Source organism: Triticum dicoccoides, chromosome 6B, assembly GCF_002162155.2.
Source record: "Triticum dicoccoides isolate Atlit2015 ecotype Zavitan chromosome 6B, WEW_v2.0, whole genome shotgun sequence".
In the NCBI taxonomy this organism is placed as follows: Eukaryota; Viridiplantae; Streptophyta; class Magnoliopsida; order Poales; family Poaceae; genus Triticum; species Triticum dicoccoides.
The window spans coordinates 129,524,323-129,542,216 of NC_041391.1; the positions used below are offsets into that span (position 1 = coordinate 129,524,323).

At 46.5% G+C, this 17,894-nt stretch overlaps 1 protein-coding gene across 1 annotated transcript; it reads left to right on the forward strand.

The window, feature by feature from the left end:
• The first annotated feature begins 14,696 nt into the window (after positions 1-14,696).
• LOC119323246 lies at positions 14,697-16,522 on the forward strand. The gene is made up of 4 exons (XM_037596850.1): positions 14,697-14,828; positions 14,984-15,321; positions 15,436-15,749; positions 16,208-16,522. Exons 2-3 carry the CDS (start codon positions 14,992-14,994, stop codon positions 15,724-15,726), a joined length of 621 nt encoding a protein of 206 aa, XP_037452747.1. The 5' UTR covers positions 14,697-14,828; positions 14,984-14,991; the 3' UTR covers positions 15,727-15,749; positions 16,208-16,522.
• Positions 16,523-17,894: the final 1,372 nt, after the last annotated feature.

A 17,894-nucleotide genomic window follows, 5' to 3' on the forward strand; every position in this document is an offset into this window, starting at 1 on the left:
GTCGAGCTTATAATGAATAGTGTGTCCACCATAAAATACAAGATTAAGGTGAATGGCGCTATGACTGAACAGATCGTACCATCGAAAGGATTGCACCAAGGGGACCCTTTGTCCCCTTACCTTTTTGTAATATGTGTGGAAGGGCTGTCGGTGCTGCTGCGGGATGGAGAGGAGAAAGGATAAGCGGTATCAGGGTGTGCCATGCTGCACCCAATGTATCTCATTCGTTCTTTGCGGATGACTCCCTGTTGCTCATTAAGGCGAAACAACAAGAAGCACATGCGCTAAAAGGGACCCTGGAGCTTTACGAGAACTATTCGGGTCAGTGTATAAATTTTGAGAAAAGTGCAATCAGGTTCAGCCCGAACGTGGACGAGGAGAGAAGAAAATCCGTCATGGAGCCCTTAGGCATAACGAATATGGCATGGAATGACCGCTACCTGGGACTGCCAGTTCATGTTGGCCGTCGGTGAAGAAAACATTTGTATACATTAAGGATAAAATCTAGGAGAGGATGCAGGGCTGGATCGAGAAGTTAATCACTAAGCCGCAGAAAGAGGTGCTGGTGAAGGCGGTATCACAAGCGATACTAACCTTTGCTATGTCATGCTTTTACCTTACAAAAGGTTTATGTGAGGAGATAAGCTCGATGATTGGGAGGTATTGATGGAGCCATCAAGACAAAGAAAATAAGATTCATTGGATTGGGTGGCGGCGCTTGATCAAACCGAAGGGAGCAGGAGGACTTGAGTTCAGAGATATCCACAGTTTTAACGTGTCCATGTTGTCTCGGCAGGTGTGGCGACTAATCCAATACCCTCATTCCCTATGTGCGAGGGTGTTGAGGGCTCCCTACTACCCTGACGGGAATATCATGGAGGCCAAAGCGGGTCCTGGAATCTCTTACACCTGGAGGAGCTTGATGCATGGTGCTGATCTAGTGAGGCAAGGCTATATTTGGAGGATTTGGAATGGATCAAAGGTGAACATCTGGCGGGATCCTTGGATTCTAAGGGCTTGGTCATGGGGTGTCATTACGCCAAGAAATGGGACCCTGCTCGAGACGGTGAACGACCTGATTAGCCCATTTGATGGGAAGTGGGACACTCAGCTGGTGCGAGACACCTTTTTGCCTACTGATGATAATGCTATTCTGAATATTCCATTGCGTGATAGTATGGAGGATTTCATTGCGTGGCACTATGATGCAAAGGGGCTACATTAAGTGAAAATGGCATATAAGTCGCATGCACAAATCTCAGGTTTGAATGGGGACGAAAGGGGCAGCACTAGTTCCGGGGGCCAAGGAGACTTGAGTGCGTGTGCTGATAGCTTCTGGACGAGAATATGGAGAATGGCATGCTAAGATTAAAATGTTTGTCTGGCGTTTAGCACATGACTCTCTTGTAGTTCGAGCAAACTTGACCAGGAAGGGAATGGTGTTGGATGATGAGCGATGCCCAATGTGCGGATATGTTCAGGAAGATTGTGCGCTCCTGTTCATACTACGCAAGAAGGTGAAAGAGGTGTGGCGAGACCTTGAACTGGAGGGCACAAGAATGCATTTGGAGAACACAGTTTTGGCTGGAGAGGCTTTAGATATCATCTGGGAGCTACCAGAAAAGAAAAGGTTGGAGGTTTTCCATTTTATGTGGCACTGGTGGAACAACCGGAATACGAAGATGAATGGTGAGAAGAAGAAGTCTGGGCAAGTGATTGCTCATGATGCACGGGTGAGCACGGCCGAGTGCCTCGAGCTGTGGCCAAAGAAGGAGAAAAGAAGTGAAAGATTTGGAAGCGTTCCTACTCCTCGATGAGGAGCCGCGTTGGTTTATATTGCAAGAGACAGAATAGCCCTATCGTGGCTTACAAGAAGAGGAAACCAAGTCGGGAGAGGAGTTGGCTGTTTTACAGGAATCCTAGCAGGTTACGGGAGAGAGATAGAATAAGGTTGAGATTACATCAAGGAGATAAACACAAATTCTAACACCCTCCCTTAATCTCAACTATCCTACGTTTAGATTCCTCTTGAACTCTTCAAATGGTTTTGCTGGTAGTGCCTTAGTAAATCCAGCCGCCACTTGATCTTTGGAAGGAATGAACCGTATCTCAAGTTTCTTTGCTGCAACCCTTTCACGTACAAAGTGAAAGTCAATCTCTATATGCTTGGTTCTTGCATGAAACACTGGATTTGCTGACAAATATGTTGCTCCCAAATTATCACACCATAAGCATGAGATGCGATTCTGCTTAATTCCCAATTCTTCTAGTAGTGACTCAATCCAAATAATTTCTGCAGTGGCATTAGCCAAGGATTTGTACTCAGTCTTTGTACTAGACCTTGATACAGTGGCCTGTTTCCTGGCACTCCAAGAAATAAGATTAGGACCAAAAAATACTGCAAAGCCTCCAGTTGATTTTCTGTCATCATTGCAACCTGCCCAATCAGCATCGGAGAATGCACTCACAAGAGTGGAATTGGAGCGTCTGAAATGCAGTCCTGTTCCCATAGTATGTTTAACATACCTTACAATTCTCTTGACAGCTGTCCAATGTGCAGTAGTAGGTGCATGCAGATATTGACAAACCTTATTAACAACAAAAGAGATATCTGGACTAGTAAGAGTCAAGTACTGCAATGCTCCAACATTGCTTCTATACCTTGTGCTATCTCCATCCTGAAGTGGCTCTCTTTCATATGCTGAAAGTTTCTCTGAGGAGGACAAGGGTGTAGGTGCAGGTTTGCAGTTTTTCATCCCCATGCGAGATAGAAGCTCAGTAACATATTTCTCTTGATTTAGTACTATGCCATATTGAGTCTTCTTAACTTCAATGCCTAAGAAAAAATGCAAATCACCCAGATCTTTCAAAGCAAATTCTAAGCTCAAATCATGTAGAAGAGCATTAGTAGCACTTTGTGATGAACTTGCAACTATGATATCATCCACATATATGAGCACAAAGATGACTACTTTTCCCTTGTTATAAATGAACAGAGATGTGTCAGCTTTGGAAGCAATAAAGCCAAGATACTTCAACTGTGAGCTCAACCTAGAGTACCATGCTCTAGGTGCTTGTTTCAAACCATAGAGTGCTTTGTCAAGCTTGCAGACATACTGTGGCATTTTCTTATTCTCATATCCTGGTGGCTGCCTCATGAACACCTCCTCTTCCAGAACACCATGTAAAAACGCGTTCTGTACATCTAGCTGTCTTAGACTCCATCCCCTGGACACAGCAATGGCTAACACAAGTCTTATAGTTGCAGCTTTTACAACGGGACTGAAGGTATCCTCATAGTCTAAACCATAATGTTGTTTAAAGCCCTTTGCAACTAGACGTGCCTTATACCTGTCAATGGAGCCATCTGCTTTCTTTTTGATTCTGTACACCCACTTGCAATTAATAATATTTTTACCTCTCTGGTCAGGCACAAGACACCAAGTTTTGTTCCTCATAAGTGCAGAATACTCCTCATCCATTGCTTTCTTCCACTTAGGGTCACCAAGTGCATCAGTTAATGTTGTTGGTTCCCCTGAAATACATAGCATGCCATATGGTATAGTACCATCAGTACGTATTTTTGGATTACGTATAACTTTTTGTAATCTGGTCATAATTCGCAAGGGAGCTTCTTGTTGCATGTGTACAGGGAGCATTGGCGCAGAAGATCCACTTGTTGCTGTAGAAGATCCGCTTGCTGCTGCTAAATCTGCTGGTGCAGGAGATCCATCTGACGCGTGCGCAGAAGATCCAGTGGACCTCGGTGTGGCCCCCCTGCCACTGGACGCCCGGGAAGCTGCAGGACTTGCGGGCGCAGAAGATTCGCGAGAGTGCATGCGCACAGGGCGCGAGGAGGAGTCAACCGCGCGGCTGGTCCCGCTGGTCCCGCTGTCGGGAGACACGTCGGCACGGGTTTGGCCCTCCCAGGAATCTGGGCCGCCTGGGACGCGATCCAAAAAGGATGTGCACGCCCGATCCGAGGCCTGCCAGCGTGCAGGAGTACCAGGCGCCGCCAAATCATCACCGGATCGGCGCCAGGTTCGTCTTCTTCTGGAGCATGAAATAACACATCATCTTGAGCTAAAATTTCATGGTTTTGACCATTTTGAACGCCGTTTTCTTCAGGAACCTGCACATGCATAAGAGTAGAGGGACTGGCAGGATTATCATCATATTGGTCAGTACAATTGTCTCCCCCGTGATTAAAATTTCGAAGATGTGATGGAAGAAGGAGAATTTCCTTTCAAAGAAGAGCACCGACATTTGGATGAAGAGATGCAAAGGGAAACACGGATTCATTGAAGACAACGTGTCTAGATATATAAACCCTACCAGTGGGAACATCTAGACATTTAACTCCCTTATGCATAGGGCTATAGCCTAAGAAAACACATTTTTTTGAACGGAAAGCAAGTTTGCGTGTATTATAGGGTCGAAGATTTGGCCAACATGCGCAACCAAAGATACGGAGAGATGTGTAATCAGGTGTGACACCAAGAAGCCGTGTGATGGGTGTTTCAAGTTTGATAACTTTGCTTGGGAGCAAGTTGATAAGATATGTAGCAGTTAAAAAAGCTTCATCCCAGAATTTGAGTGGCATGCATGCATTTGCTAGTAATGCGAGTCCTACATCAACAATATGACGGTGCTTTCTTTCAGCCGATCCGTTTTGTTGGTGAGCATGAGGACAAGAGACATGATGCGAAATACCAAGTTTTTGAAAAAAAGAATTTAGCTTCTCATACTCACCACCCCAGTCAGTCTGCATAGCAATGATCTTAGAGTTTAGTTTGCGTTCAACAAGATTTTGAAAGTTGATGAAAACTTGGAAGACATCAGATCGCTTCTTCAATAAGTAAATCCAAGTAAATTTACTATAATCATCAATGAAGCTTACATAATAGGAAAATCTACCAACCGAAGTAGGGGCTGGCCCCATACATCTGAAAAAATAAGTTGCAATGGAGCGGTAGATACACTAGTAGAAATAGGATAAGGTAGCTGATGACTTTTGGCCTGTTGACACGGATCACAGACTGACTCAATACTAGACTCATATGAGAGTTTATTTTTGCTAAGAACATATCTAACAATAACTGAAGATGGATGACCCAAACGACTGTGCCACTTTGCTGAAGACGGCTTAGTGACGACATAAGCTTGTTTATTTGACCATGATGACGATGATGATGATGATATGAGTGGATACAGACCTCCCACGCACCATCCTCTAAGAATGATTCTCCTCGTGGCTAGGTCCTTTACCAAGAAAAAATAAGGATAAAACTCTATAAGAACATTGTTCTCAAGAGTGAATCGATGAACGGAAACAAGGTTTTTGGATGTTTCAGGAACATGTAAGATATTTTTCAAGTGCAAAGTTTTTACAGGTTTTTTAACAATTGAACTACCAATATGTAAAATTTCCATACCAGAACCACTCGCCGTGTGAATTTGGTCACCACCATTGTACCTCTCTCGCATCGTCAATTTGTCAAGTTCCCCAGTGATGTGGTTTGTAGCTCCGCTGTCGGCATACCAATTGGTATCCACACCATAGGAGACAGCATGTGCCCCCTTTTCCTCCTGATTATTCTCTTCATAGCGCCGCCAACATGTGCGTGCACCCCTGGATGATGCTTAAAGCAAATCTGACACTCAGGGTAGTCATGTTGTTGTTGCTGATCACGCTCTTGCTGCTGTTGTGGTTGCTGTCGAGGACGTCCTCTGTAGGCACCGCCTCCACCAGCAGGAGGGGGCTGGCGGTCGCCATGGCCGCGCCCCCTTCCTCCTCGCCTACGATAGGATCTTCCACGAGCTTGTCCACGGCCTCTGTAAGCCGCGTTTGCAGATGTATGGAAAGTGCCTGAAGATGAATCGCCCAACATCTCCATCCTCTGATCAAAAGCGGAGATTTGGGTGAAGAGATCGTCCGCCGTGATCAAGTTTTTGACAGCACCAACCGCCGCAACCACAGGATCATAGTCACGGTCTAGTCCTGCAAGAATATAATCAACCATCTCCGGATTTGACACCGGACGGCCAGCAACAGCTAGTTCATCTGTAAGGTTTTTCATCTTCGCCATGAAGGCAGAGCTTGATAGGGAGCCCTTCTTGGTTGTGGTGATCGCGATTCTCAGGTTTGTGATCCTGGATTGCGACTGAGAGGCGAAGAGATTCGTCACCGTCGTCCATAGCTCGAAGGTAGAGTCCTTCCCGACGACCTGTCCAAGAATTTCTGGAGTCATAGAATTGAGTAAGTATGAGAGGACCTGCTGTTCTTTGGCAATCCATGGCCCGTACAACGGGTTCGGCTCCATGGCCGAAGTTTTGTCCGCCTTGGTGATCTCCACCATCTTGGGGGGAGCAGCATCGGAGTTGTCCAAGAGCCCCGTCACCTGCGCACCTCGCAGGGCTGGGAGCACTTGCGATTTCTAGAGGATAAAGTTGCCTCTCGCAAGCTTCTAAGACGGGGGCGCGCCAAGGTTGAGGGCGACACCTGTTGACGACGACATGGGGGCGATGCTGATGTACTTGGTGTTTGATTTTTGTGGCTAGATGTGTAAGGAAGAGGATGCTCTGATTACCATGAAAGATTTGGAAGTGTTCCTACTCCTCGATGAGGAGCCGCGTTGGTTTATATTGCAAGAGACAGAACAACCCTGTCGTAGCTTACAAGAAGAGGAAACCAAGTCGGGAGAGGAGTTGGCTGTTTTACAGGAATCCTAGCAGGTTACGGGAGAGAGATAGAATAAGGTTGAGATTACATCAAGGAGATAAACACAAATTCTAACAAGGACTATGAAGGGGGCGAAATCGCGAAGCCAACGACAGGATAACCTAAAATTCAATGTTGATGCGTCATTTATCTCCGAGAATAGCATGGCTGCATGGGGTGTCATTGTTCGGGATCATGCAGGGACCGTGGTGGCCTGTAAAGCAGGGCGCATTTTGAGAGCCTCTGATGCATATGCGACTGAACTCTGGGCTATGACTCATGCCTTTGATCTCGCCTCTGAGCTGGGTGCTATACGAGTGGAGATGGAGTCGGACTCCCAACTGCTTGTCAACGCCGTAAATAATCCTGGCATGGATTTCTCTGAGCATGTTGTGGTGCTGGATGACCTGAAGATGCAGATGCAGACGTGGTTCTCATTTTGTGAGGTCAAGGCGTGTCGCCGCGAAGCGAATATGGCTGCCCATAGTTTAGCAAAATTAGGTGTTGTCTGTAATGCTGACTATGCTTTGTACTGGGAGTATGATGTTCCAGCACAGGTTGCTGACTTTGTAAGGGCCGACTTGCCCATGCCGTATTAAAGCTATTGCTTTTGACTTCAAAAAAATGCTTTAGGCTGGAGAGAGAAGGTTTTAGGGCACCAATTTTTTTTTCTGTCGTCATAGATGATGTAAAACTGGTGCCAAAAAATTGGCCTTCTTCAACTATTAAAACAAGTTCAACCAAAAAAATAATATCAAACTCATCTCAAATAAATTCGAAACACACAACATCAAATTAAAACAAGTTCAACCAAAAAAACTGGCCTTCTTCAACTATTAAAACAAGTTCAACCAAATCTTTTTATCCTATTCTATATATCTAAATCGTTGATCATCACTAGTTCTATTATCTTAAAATGCACACATGCCACATCATCAAAGACCCACCACATCATGCATGTGAAAAAAAAATCATTATTAGTTGATGTCCATGCAAACATCTCTCCTCATCACACATATCATCTCATCAAAGATCCACTCAACATGCATTGCAAAAAGTTTTTCATTAATTATACTATGCCACTTATATTCAATAATTATTTTGAACTATAAAATAATCAAACAATATATATGTAATATGTATTCTTTGTTTAGTTCATATAATATTAATTCTAATATCCATGCTTCATACAATCAAATCTCTCAAAATATATTGTAATCCATTCCCACAATAACGCGCGGGGCATGATCTACCTAAATAGTTCATCCCCATTGCCGCTATTATCTTATCATGCATGAACACATGTCACCTCATCAAAGGCCCACCACAACATGCATTTCATTATTAGTTGACCTCATGCACACATCCCACACAGCCATACATTCCACCTCATCAAAGGTCCACTTAACATGCATGAAATTTGTTTTCATTATATTGTGCCACTATATTCAAAATACACAATAATAAAATATGATATATAATATTTATTTTAAATTTGAGTTCAGATATTATTAATTCAACTAGAGAGTGCTGCTAGGTAGACGACGAAATGTTGGACGACACGGATGATCAAACTGTCCATGACAAGGCCAAGGTGCAGTAGAATCGTCTGATTACTTACGCCCTGTTCAGTGCTCCTCCGCTCCGCATCTCCCGGAGCGGAGTTGGGGGAGCTGCTGTTGAAATTGAAGGAGTTGCTGTTTCCCCGCTCCGCAGATTCCCGGAGCGGGTGATTACCAAACAGGCCATTATTGTCTACATATTGGGTGAGCGAGCGTTGTGTGTAGAGCAGTTTCGATTCAACTATGCATGTTTCATATAATCAAATCGGTGAAATATATTACAATCGTCTCCCGCATCAACATGCATGGTATTCTCTAGTTACGTTATGAGATTGGAGTTTTTAACTATTTCATTTTTGGATTGTTTTTGTTCGTTTGTTTTATTGCGTTTGCACAAACTTGTAAACTCCCTCTCTCTCTCTCTGTCTCTCTCTCACTGATGGCAGAGCTGCTGCATTTTCCTCAAAAAGAAATTCTAGAAGGCTCACGTGATTAAACAACAAAAACGATTAACTCATGATATAAGTATCTACATTGGACACACCTACACTTGCTCTTGCTCATCCAGTCATGTCGTAGCACATCACGATTAACAGCTTAGATTTAGGAAAATTTCCCTTGTTTGGAGTAGTAGAAATTGGCACCATCTCTACCAACAGCGACCTGCCGGGTTCCATTCTTGGTTACTACCGCTGTAACATCAGCGACACCACGTAATCCAAACGAACTCATCTCTACAATTCAGTTGCCCTCTAACGCAGTACGCAGCCATTTTGGGCTTGTATCGAGCACACCGAGACTGTGAGAGTATCGGTATAGACGTACGTGCGCCTATATAAACCCCTCAGACCAGCCACAACCCAGCATCAGTACCCACAGCAAGTCAAGCGAAAGGCCAGCAGAAGCCAAGCAATGGCGAACACCAAGCTCGCGTTCGTGGCCATGCTCATGATCCTACTGCAAGCGTCGGCGCTGTGCGCCGCCGCGAGGCACCACGCCGGCGGCGGCACCCCCGGCGTGATGACGATAAGTGATTTCGACATAGGCGAGGGCGACCCGCCGTCGGAGTGTGACGGCGGGTACCACAGCAACAGGGACATGGTGGCGGCGCTGTCCACGCGCTGGTACGAGGGCGGGCGGCGGTGCGAGAGGATGATCCGCATCACCAGCACGCACACCGGGCGCACCGTGGAGGCCAAGGTGGTGGACGAGTGCGACTCCAAGCACGGGTGCGCGGACGACGTCGTGGACACCTCCCTCGGCGTGTGGAAGGCGCTCGGGCTCGACGCCAACGCCGATGACGCGGCAGCCATCACCTGGTCCGACGCCTGAAGCCATGCATGATGCATGCATACGCCCGTGAGCAGTCTCGGCGGCCGGCGGCGACCCCGTCCACGGCAGTGCTCACGGCGCCATACCGCATTTCAGGGTAAGTGTCCGTGTCGTTGGTACGTGTGTCAGAATAAAGTACGTTGTATGGATGGATGGCAGTGCGGACGTGTCGGTGTCAGTATCAGTTCAATTGGTGTTCCTACCGTGTAATGATTATTCTGTCTATTCCGGCAAAAAGAATATTGTTACGTCTATTTTGCAATGTATCATCATCTCGTTGTTACTGAAGAATAAATGTCAGCTCTTGAGTTTTACTTTACATAGGAGATGCGTCCTACAAACTCCTACGGGCATTTTTAACCGATCTCCTAAAAATAGTGGAGTATCCGGTGGAGTAAACCCTTAGTGAAGTAAATTTACTCCATTAAGTTTTTGCCGGACCTAACCGATCCTCAAAATATAATGGACTAAAGCTTATGTATGACTCAAACATTTCATCGAACACTTGCAATGCGTCTCCACGTATTCTTCTTCACCTGCTTGCAGAGAAAGAATGGCAGCCAGACTCAGAGCGTGAGCACCGGCGGACACTCTCCTCATGGTGGCATGCCTGGTTCTCGCGACAGCAGCGGCCGTGAGTGGTGCCAGGCTGCTCGCGGTGCGGGAGGAAGGCGGCACTGTGTGTGCGGTGACGGTGGAATCGCCGGCGAGCGATGCTATCCAGACGGTGGTGAGGGCTGTCGAGGGCAGGCTAACGTTCGACGTCGGCTTGCTCTGCGGGATCAAGGACTGGTTCCAGACCGGCTTGGGTCTTCTGCTAGCCATTTCCCCACTTGTTTCTTCCACGTCCGGCAGCGAGGACGACCAGCGCAACCGACACAGTTGCTCGTCTTGCTATGCCCTGGCTGCCGTAGCCGTGCCGTAGCCAAGCGCGAGGAATCTCAGTTTCTGCCGAGATGGCAAGGTCGCCGGCGAGGCCCAAGGTCGCCGCTGTCGACAAGGGAGCTTCATGTGAGTGGCCGACCGGCCACCAGGAGGCCTTCACGCGAAGAAAATTTTTACTCGGTCGCCAACAAACGGAGTAAATTTAGGGGATGGATATGGGCCGGAGTAAAATTTATACTCCTCTATTGGTTTAGTAGTTCGGCTAGGTGCGGGTAAGGGAGTAAAACCAAATTTATACTCCCTTACCCCTGGATAGGGGATCGGGAAATGCCCTAATAACATTACGGTTGATCGCAACCGCATGGATGATCGATTGTTCAATCTTGGCCCTACTTGATTCATGGGTTAATTTGGTTGTTAAAGATAAAACGAACAATACATTAGGGTTTGATGACTACATCATAGTCTTCCCCAGAGACTTGATTCCATTGAACTTACTTTTTTTTAGAGAAAAGGCAAGTGCCAGACTTTATAAATAAAGCCATCATGACAAGGTTCAGAACATAATCCACAACAACGACAATAGATTCACGGAAGAAGACTCACCAGCCAAATACATATCCATAAAATCAAGCCAAAGGACACACAGGTCCGACAAAAGAAACATAAGAACTAGATGTCGTTGACCACATGGGGCCTTTGAGGGACAGGGCGATAGCAGAAGCTTTGATCTTAGCGACCATCAAGATAATAGCGTCCACATCATCGGCCTTAGTGAGAGGGCTCCATTGCTGAAGAAATGCAGCCATTTTAAATAAGACATCAACAAGTTTATTACGGAAAATATGTTCAATCGTAAATTTATAATGAACAGTCCACACAGCCCATGCAAGAGCACCGAAAGCAATCCAAATAACCCTAGAAAATTGGTCGAGGAGGTTTATGATAATAGAAAGGAATTCATCCATGTTAGTTGAGTTCCAAGACACGTCCAACCACGATCGAACGCAACTCTACGCAAGCTTAGCCAGTACACAGTTGAATAGGATGTGCTCAATGCGTTCAGTCAGGTCACAAAGGGAGCAGAGCGAGGAGGCATTCCCATTACATTCAAGGATTTGGTCACTATAGCAGGAAGTTTGCGCCCAATGGCCTGCCAAAGGGAGATTTTGATTTTGAACGGGATCCGAGCTCACCAGAGGCCCTTGACACGGGGAGAAAGCTGCCCCTGGGAGAGCTTTAGGTAAAGCAATTTGACCAAGGAGTGGGGCCTAGATATCTATTCGGGGTCTTCGAGAGCAAATGTAGGCCGACAGTGGAGAGATACCAATCCACCAACTCCGCGGGAGACAAAGTCTGGTGCAGACCCAGGTTCCCATTAGAGGAGGCGAGTTCCCAATAGAGATCGCCTAGTTGGAGCAGTAAGAGAAAAAAATAGTGTAATAAAGGCAAAGAGGTCTTGGGCCCATCCACCATTCAAGCCAAAACCTAACGGAAGATCCTGAATCAACCGAGAACTTCACCGGACCACGAAACTTGTCTCGAATTTTTGATAACAAGAGCTCTCCAAAATTGAGAGCCACCTCGAACGTTGGACATGAGAGGGGGACAATCAGGGAAGTACTTGCTCTGAAGAATTGTTCGCCACGCACTTGAAGGGGGTCATGATAAAGACGCCACCACCACCTCATAATCAAGCACTTGTTCATGATAGAAGTATTAATTATTCCCAGTCCCCCAAGCTTTTAGGGCGGCACATAATTTTCCATTTAACCATTCTGCAATTATTTTTGTTATCCATGGTATTCCATAAGAAGGCATAAAAGCAGGCATGATTGCTATCGGAAAAACAGCCTAACTCATAATAAACGCCGGGAGACTAGACAGACTCGTGTGAGAGTGACCTTGCTAACAGAGGATTGGTAGTGACTGCACCAAGTGGCCACTTTGGCGCCAATTTTCACCGTCTTTTGGCATACCTCCCTCTCCTCCATGTCCTTTACTCCTTGCTCTGAACTTCCAATCTTCGGTGTCTTGGGTATCGGCGCACACGAGGATCGAGGTTGAGACAAAAAAATGGCCGCACAATAATATAGAATAAATTTCAATTCTACTAATCATCAATCTTTTCTTACGCATACATGGGGCTGCGAGGATACTCATCGACCCTTAGCCCAAGGGTGTTAATCACACATCACGTTCAAATCACAAGCAGAAAAAATAAATAAAAAGTTACTCGAAGATGAATGATTGAAAATCTTACAATGTGAGTTGATTGCGATGTAATATTGATTACAAGTAATTAATATGATGAAGATGGGGACTATGGTGGTGGAGATGGCTATGGAGATGTGATATTGATGATGGCGGTGTGGCAGTTGCGTAGATGGGAATGGTTGAAGAACGGAAGAATGGCGAAGCCCTCTACTCATCAGGTCTTCCTCCCCTTTTATATAGTACGGAATAGGGTTTTAGAACATCTCTTCTGCGATTTCAATTTATTTTTCTTGTAAGGTCACTAGAATGAGAAAAAATCAAGGGAAGAAAACCCCTTAGAGAGAGAGAGAGAGAGAGAGAGAGAGAGAGAGAGAGAGAGAGAGAGAGAGAGAGAGAGCAAGGCAACAACCTTTGGTACCGTGAAACAATGTATCAAATCTACTGTTGCGTGTGTTTTGTCCTGTATGAAATATGAGAAATTTTGCTATTTTCCGACAAAGGGTGTTTTTTGTATTGATTCATAATGAAGCATCAAGCGGATACAAATACAATGAGCGACACGTGGCCTGTGCTTAATGAAGCATCAAGGAGACTCATAATGCCTGCCAAACAAGGCTTGCCGCAGGTGCCTGCGATGACCCAGCAGGACACGGAAGTACAAGACTGCACGCCTCCTTTTCACATCCATGGTCTTCCTGTCGGTGGCAAAGGCAACTACCGCGACATCTGTCGGATGACCACCACCACATGGGCTTTGTCATCACTTGGCTTTGAGCAGGCTCACCAGGTCGGGATCATGGCAGCAGTTGCTCCATTCCCTCTTTCGCTTGGTGCTGCCGCAATATGGCAACGTCAATGTGATCAGAGGAGGGGGAGCCGCACTCTCTGTGCACACAGGCGGCCGCGTCGCTGCTTCAACGCATCCATCACCTCAGGTCATTGCCGTTAGAACGCCCAACACCATCCATTGGCTGTGCGGGCAAGCCCGGCGGAGCCAGCCGGCGTCGGTGAGGGAAGGGCGCACAGTGCGTGGGTTGCCAGGAATATTGGAACGGGACGATGGACGAGTCACCCACGCGGTCGACGCGGGGGCTGTTATCTCGCGAGTTTAATGATATCAATGTGAAATTTTACATGAAGATTCACACTAACTCAAACAATTGTATTCTTGGAGTTGGAGAAGTTGAGAGAAACTCCCGTATCGTAAAATGTAAGCCGGCCATGGTCACTATAAAACATGCCGAATATGTAGCTCTAGTGACAAACCATTTCCATGCTTTAGATGTACAAAAACTCTATGAGAGTTGATTTTTCACTAGAGGGCTAGAGGCTAACATGCGGCTTCATATATCGTGTCTGGTTGCGGTTGGAAACCATATTTGTTTTCAGTGGAGAGTTGAGTTGTTTGGTGCATGGTTATGGTGTATTTACACATTTCGGTTCTGATGTCAGCCGGTGGTTGTCGTCTGAGTCTTTTGAGAGCTCTTATTTCACGCTAAAACCGTTGAATTGCAGCTATAACGATCACATGTGCCGGCCCACGAATCTCTCGCTTGCTCAACTGGGCTCTCTGCTCCTCTCGCTTACTTAGTTTTCTTTTCACTCGCTTTAGTGCTAGGTTAGAAAAAATATCAGCTATTACTTTCTATTATAAAAAGTTAGTTTAATTAAAAGATGTTCAAGGATTTTAAACATATCATGACTTTTAAAGACCATGCATTTTAGAAAACATTCATGAATTTAAAATATATTCATGGATTTAAAAAAATGTTCACAAATTAATCAAGTTTTCAAATTTAAAATGTGTTCACAAACTTTAAAAATGATCATGAATTCAAGAATGTCCATGAATATAATTAACATTAATGAATAAAAATGTGAATTTTAAATGTTTTATCACTTTTTCCTTTGTTATTCACGATGGCCACCTTTTACTACTCTGTTTTCTTCCACACCCAGACCACTCACACCCTCCGGAGTTCAGCTTAAAAGCCCACCACCGCCAGGTCACCGTAATACGCCAGTCACACCGAGCCACCTCACCGGCCACTTCACTCCACATCCAAAGCGGTCGAACCAACGGCAGCGGCGGCAGCGGCAGCCGGAACCAGGTACGTGCGCGCACTCTCCTCGGCCCCTCTTTCTCTGCCCTGATTAGACCGACGGTGGCCTGAGGGTGCGAGGTGAGCTCGCTTCTAGCTCTAGCTGCATGGTGTCGATTTTGTTCGAATCTTGATTTGTGTCTTTTTGCCTCGATCTGTTTCAGGCACGGCCATGGATCTCGAAGGGAAGATCTGCAAGCTAGCTGCCCGTGCAGCGGCCACCTCGCCGGCGCTGGTGAGGAAGGCTGTGGGGGCACTGGAGCGCAGCAGCGCCGCGCGCGCGGCCGCCGAAGTCCTGATCTATCAGTTCCTGTCCGCTGTCTTCATCTTCTCCGGCTTCTTGAACCTCGTCGCGGTCGAGGCCTGCGGCGGGAAAAACTGCACCGTCGCCTCCATCCTGTTCGAGCTCTCGTACCATTCTGGTATGATCGCCCTGCTTCTCTTGGCGCCGGCGTGCGTGCTCTTCTTCCTGCGCGCCGCGGGCAGCACCAGCGACAGCGAGGTACTTCCGTACTTGTCGTCGTCTTGCTCGTCACTCACTCCTTAGTCCCCGCCCCTCCCGCCCCGCGAAATCAACGTCTCTTATATATGATGTCGACGATTGTCAATGTGCTAGGTCGAGGACGAGGATCGCTCTGAGATCTTCCCGTGGCCCCTGATCTGGCCGGTGCTAGGGTTCATCACCGTGGCGGCGTCGGCGGCACCCATCGCCTTCGTTCTTCAGATGTGTGGATTTCGAGAGGCTTCTTACCAAGTCTGCGTCGCGGCTGTGTTGTGCTCGGCCCTACTCTCCGCCCTCTTCTACATCGGTGCTGCGGTAGCGCTGTGGAGGATGAATCCTCAAGAGCGCAGCATCGCCGGCATGCTCAGGATGAGTCTCAGGCCCAGCAACAAGATGGCGGAGTAGCGCAGCTTCACCTACGTACTCAGGTAATTATGCCAGATCGGTAGAAGATTGTGCAATTATCTAATGTTCAGGCCCAAACTAAATTTTCAGTTGGTTATGCTTGTTTGCTATGAACTGAAAGTGTAGTTGTTCTCGTTACCAACCATCAAATGTTATTCTTTAACTAAACTGTCAGTTGCTGCACACTATCGCAGTGTTTTCATCTGTTATCTGTAAGGATAAAGCCACGTTTCCATCCATGGTAGACGTCGGTAGACTAGTAATAACTTTTCTTCGTATTAATCCTCTAATTTTTGCACTATAATTTTCCTTATATCACTTGAAATGTCATCTACACATGAAAAAGGATTCACAAATCACAACCACAAAAAATTTAGTTGTCATCTACACTTGTTGTGTGGTTTATTGCTGCCATTTAGTTGTCACCAACAACATGCTGACCATAGGCCTTCACACAGTTATTTTCATCATTTACTGGCAGGTGCACAGGAAGAATTTGCAGCAGCAAGATGATGGAGATCAGAGCTTACTACTATACTACCAGTGCAGGAGTGATTCTGTTTCCTAGCTACTACTATCTTTGTTGCTCTTGTGAACAATTAAGAGATGGACATGTCGATCGTGTGATGCGTAGTTATCTATCTAGTAGTATAACTTAGTACTCAGTAAGCCTGATTCGATGCGAGGTCAGAGCTGTCACTATGGCTGTTTGGTTAATCTGAAGTCTGAACCGGACCTCTAGCATGGGTTATATTTACCTTACGCTCTGGTGAATGGTTTTCATTCTACGTGATCATATATCATTTCACTGCTGATTTGTAGCCGTTGGGTTAATTACTTTGCTAGGGTAGCAGCTAGCTAGCTAGGACGGGGGGAAGAATCCGAGTAAGTTCCTCCTGCGGGTGGAGTGGTGTGGCTTCCCTTGTTGCTTTCGTGCTTCCGGAAATGGGCCTGCAGCGGGCAGAGAGAGATGCATGTGCACCCAGCCCATCAGCGCCGAATTGCCATGCGTCCCCTACAATTTGCACATTAGTATGTGAGTGTTTCTTCTCAGATGAAGCACAATTTTTATGCTGCACACAAAAGTGAGAAATGTTTTGAGCATCCATTACATGTATGCTATGGCTGACTAGATGGCAGGGGGTTCATCACATGCATGGTCATCGATGCTAGTGGAGAGTACACGTAGGATTGTTAGTGCTAGCCAACAACTAAATCAGAATTGACTATGGCAGCTACTTACTTAACTTCCCAAGTAAAAATGGACGCCAGCCAACCACCTGCACCAGTCCAATTCACTCCACTCCTCTGTGCGTGCTCAGAAAAATTCCTATCTCGGCCTGTTATTGAAGGTTGTAGGTGCGTGTCTACCCTCTTCCAGGACGTTTCACGCTTCATGAAACGGGCTCACATGCATGATTCCATGTGCCACTGTGCTCGCTCTTTCAGGCAGCATGGTTCCTTTTCTGCCTTCCTTTACTTTCTTGCTTTGCACTTAGCCACTTACATTCTGTGGTGTCATTTCATTATGAGCAGTGATATACGGACGATAGGTTTCCATTAGATTGCATCATTTTGCAAATCAGCACCGTACAAGATGAGCATCGTCCAGATTTCGTCCATGCGCTGTCGTAGCAATTTCGTTTCATTATTTGCCTTTTCGTTCCGCTTGGCGAAGGCTAGCTAGACATAACATTTATCATGCAAACTACCCCCTTTCTTAGGGTTTGCAAGACACGCGGGTACCTTTATACTGACAATTTGACAAAAGATGTGATAGAGAAGTCGGAGCTGCATGTGGCGGCGCCCCTGCCGTAACGATGACTCCATGAGTGTCGTTTTAGCGGATGGCGCTCTCCTGAGGTTGCGCTGCACTAGGCCGGTGCGAGGCTTGCAACTTTCTCATGTGAAGCACTTCAACAGAATCGGAGCTGCCTGTCCTCGACGTCGGCAGTCGGTTATTTGGCTTTGGCCTTCGATGTCCTCGTTTGTCGTTTGTTCAGCGAGCTCTTGACTGGTCGTCCATGGTGAAATCGGAATCGCCTGCTCGGGGAGAGGTGACGACGAAGACATTGCGGGTAACCTCTACGGTGTGTGAGGTCTTGTGGGTGTCAGATCGGCTGTGTGCCCTTTTGAGGGTGTGTTGTAACGGTTTTCGCCCTGGTTAA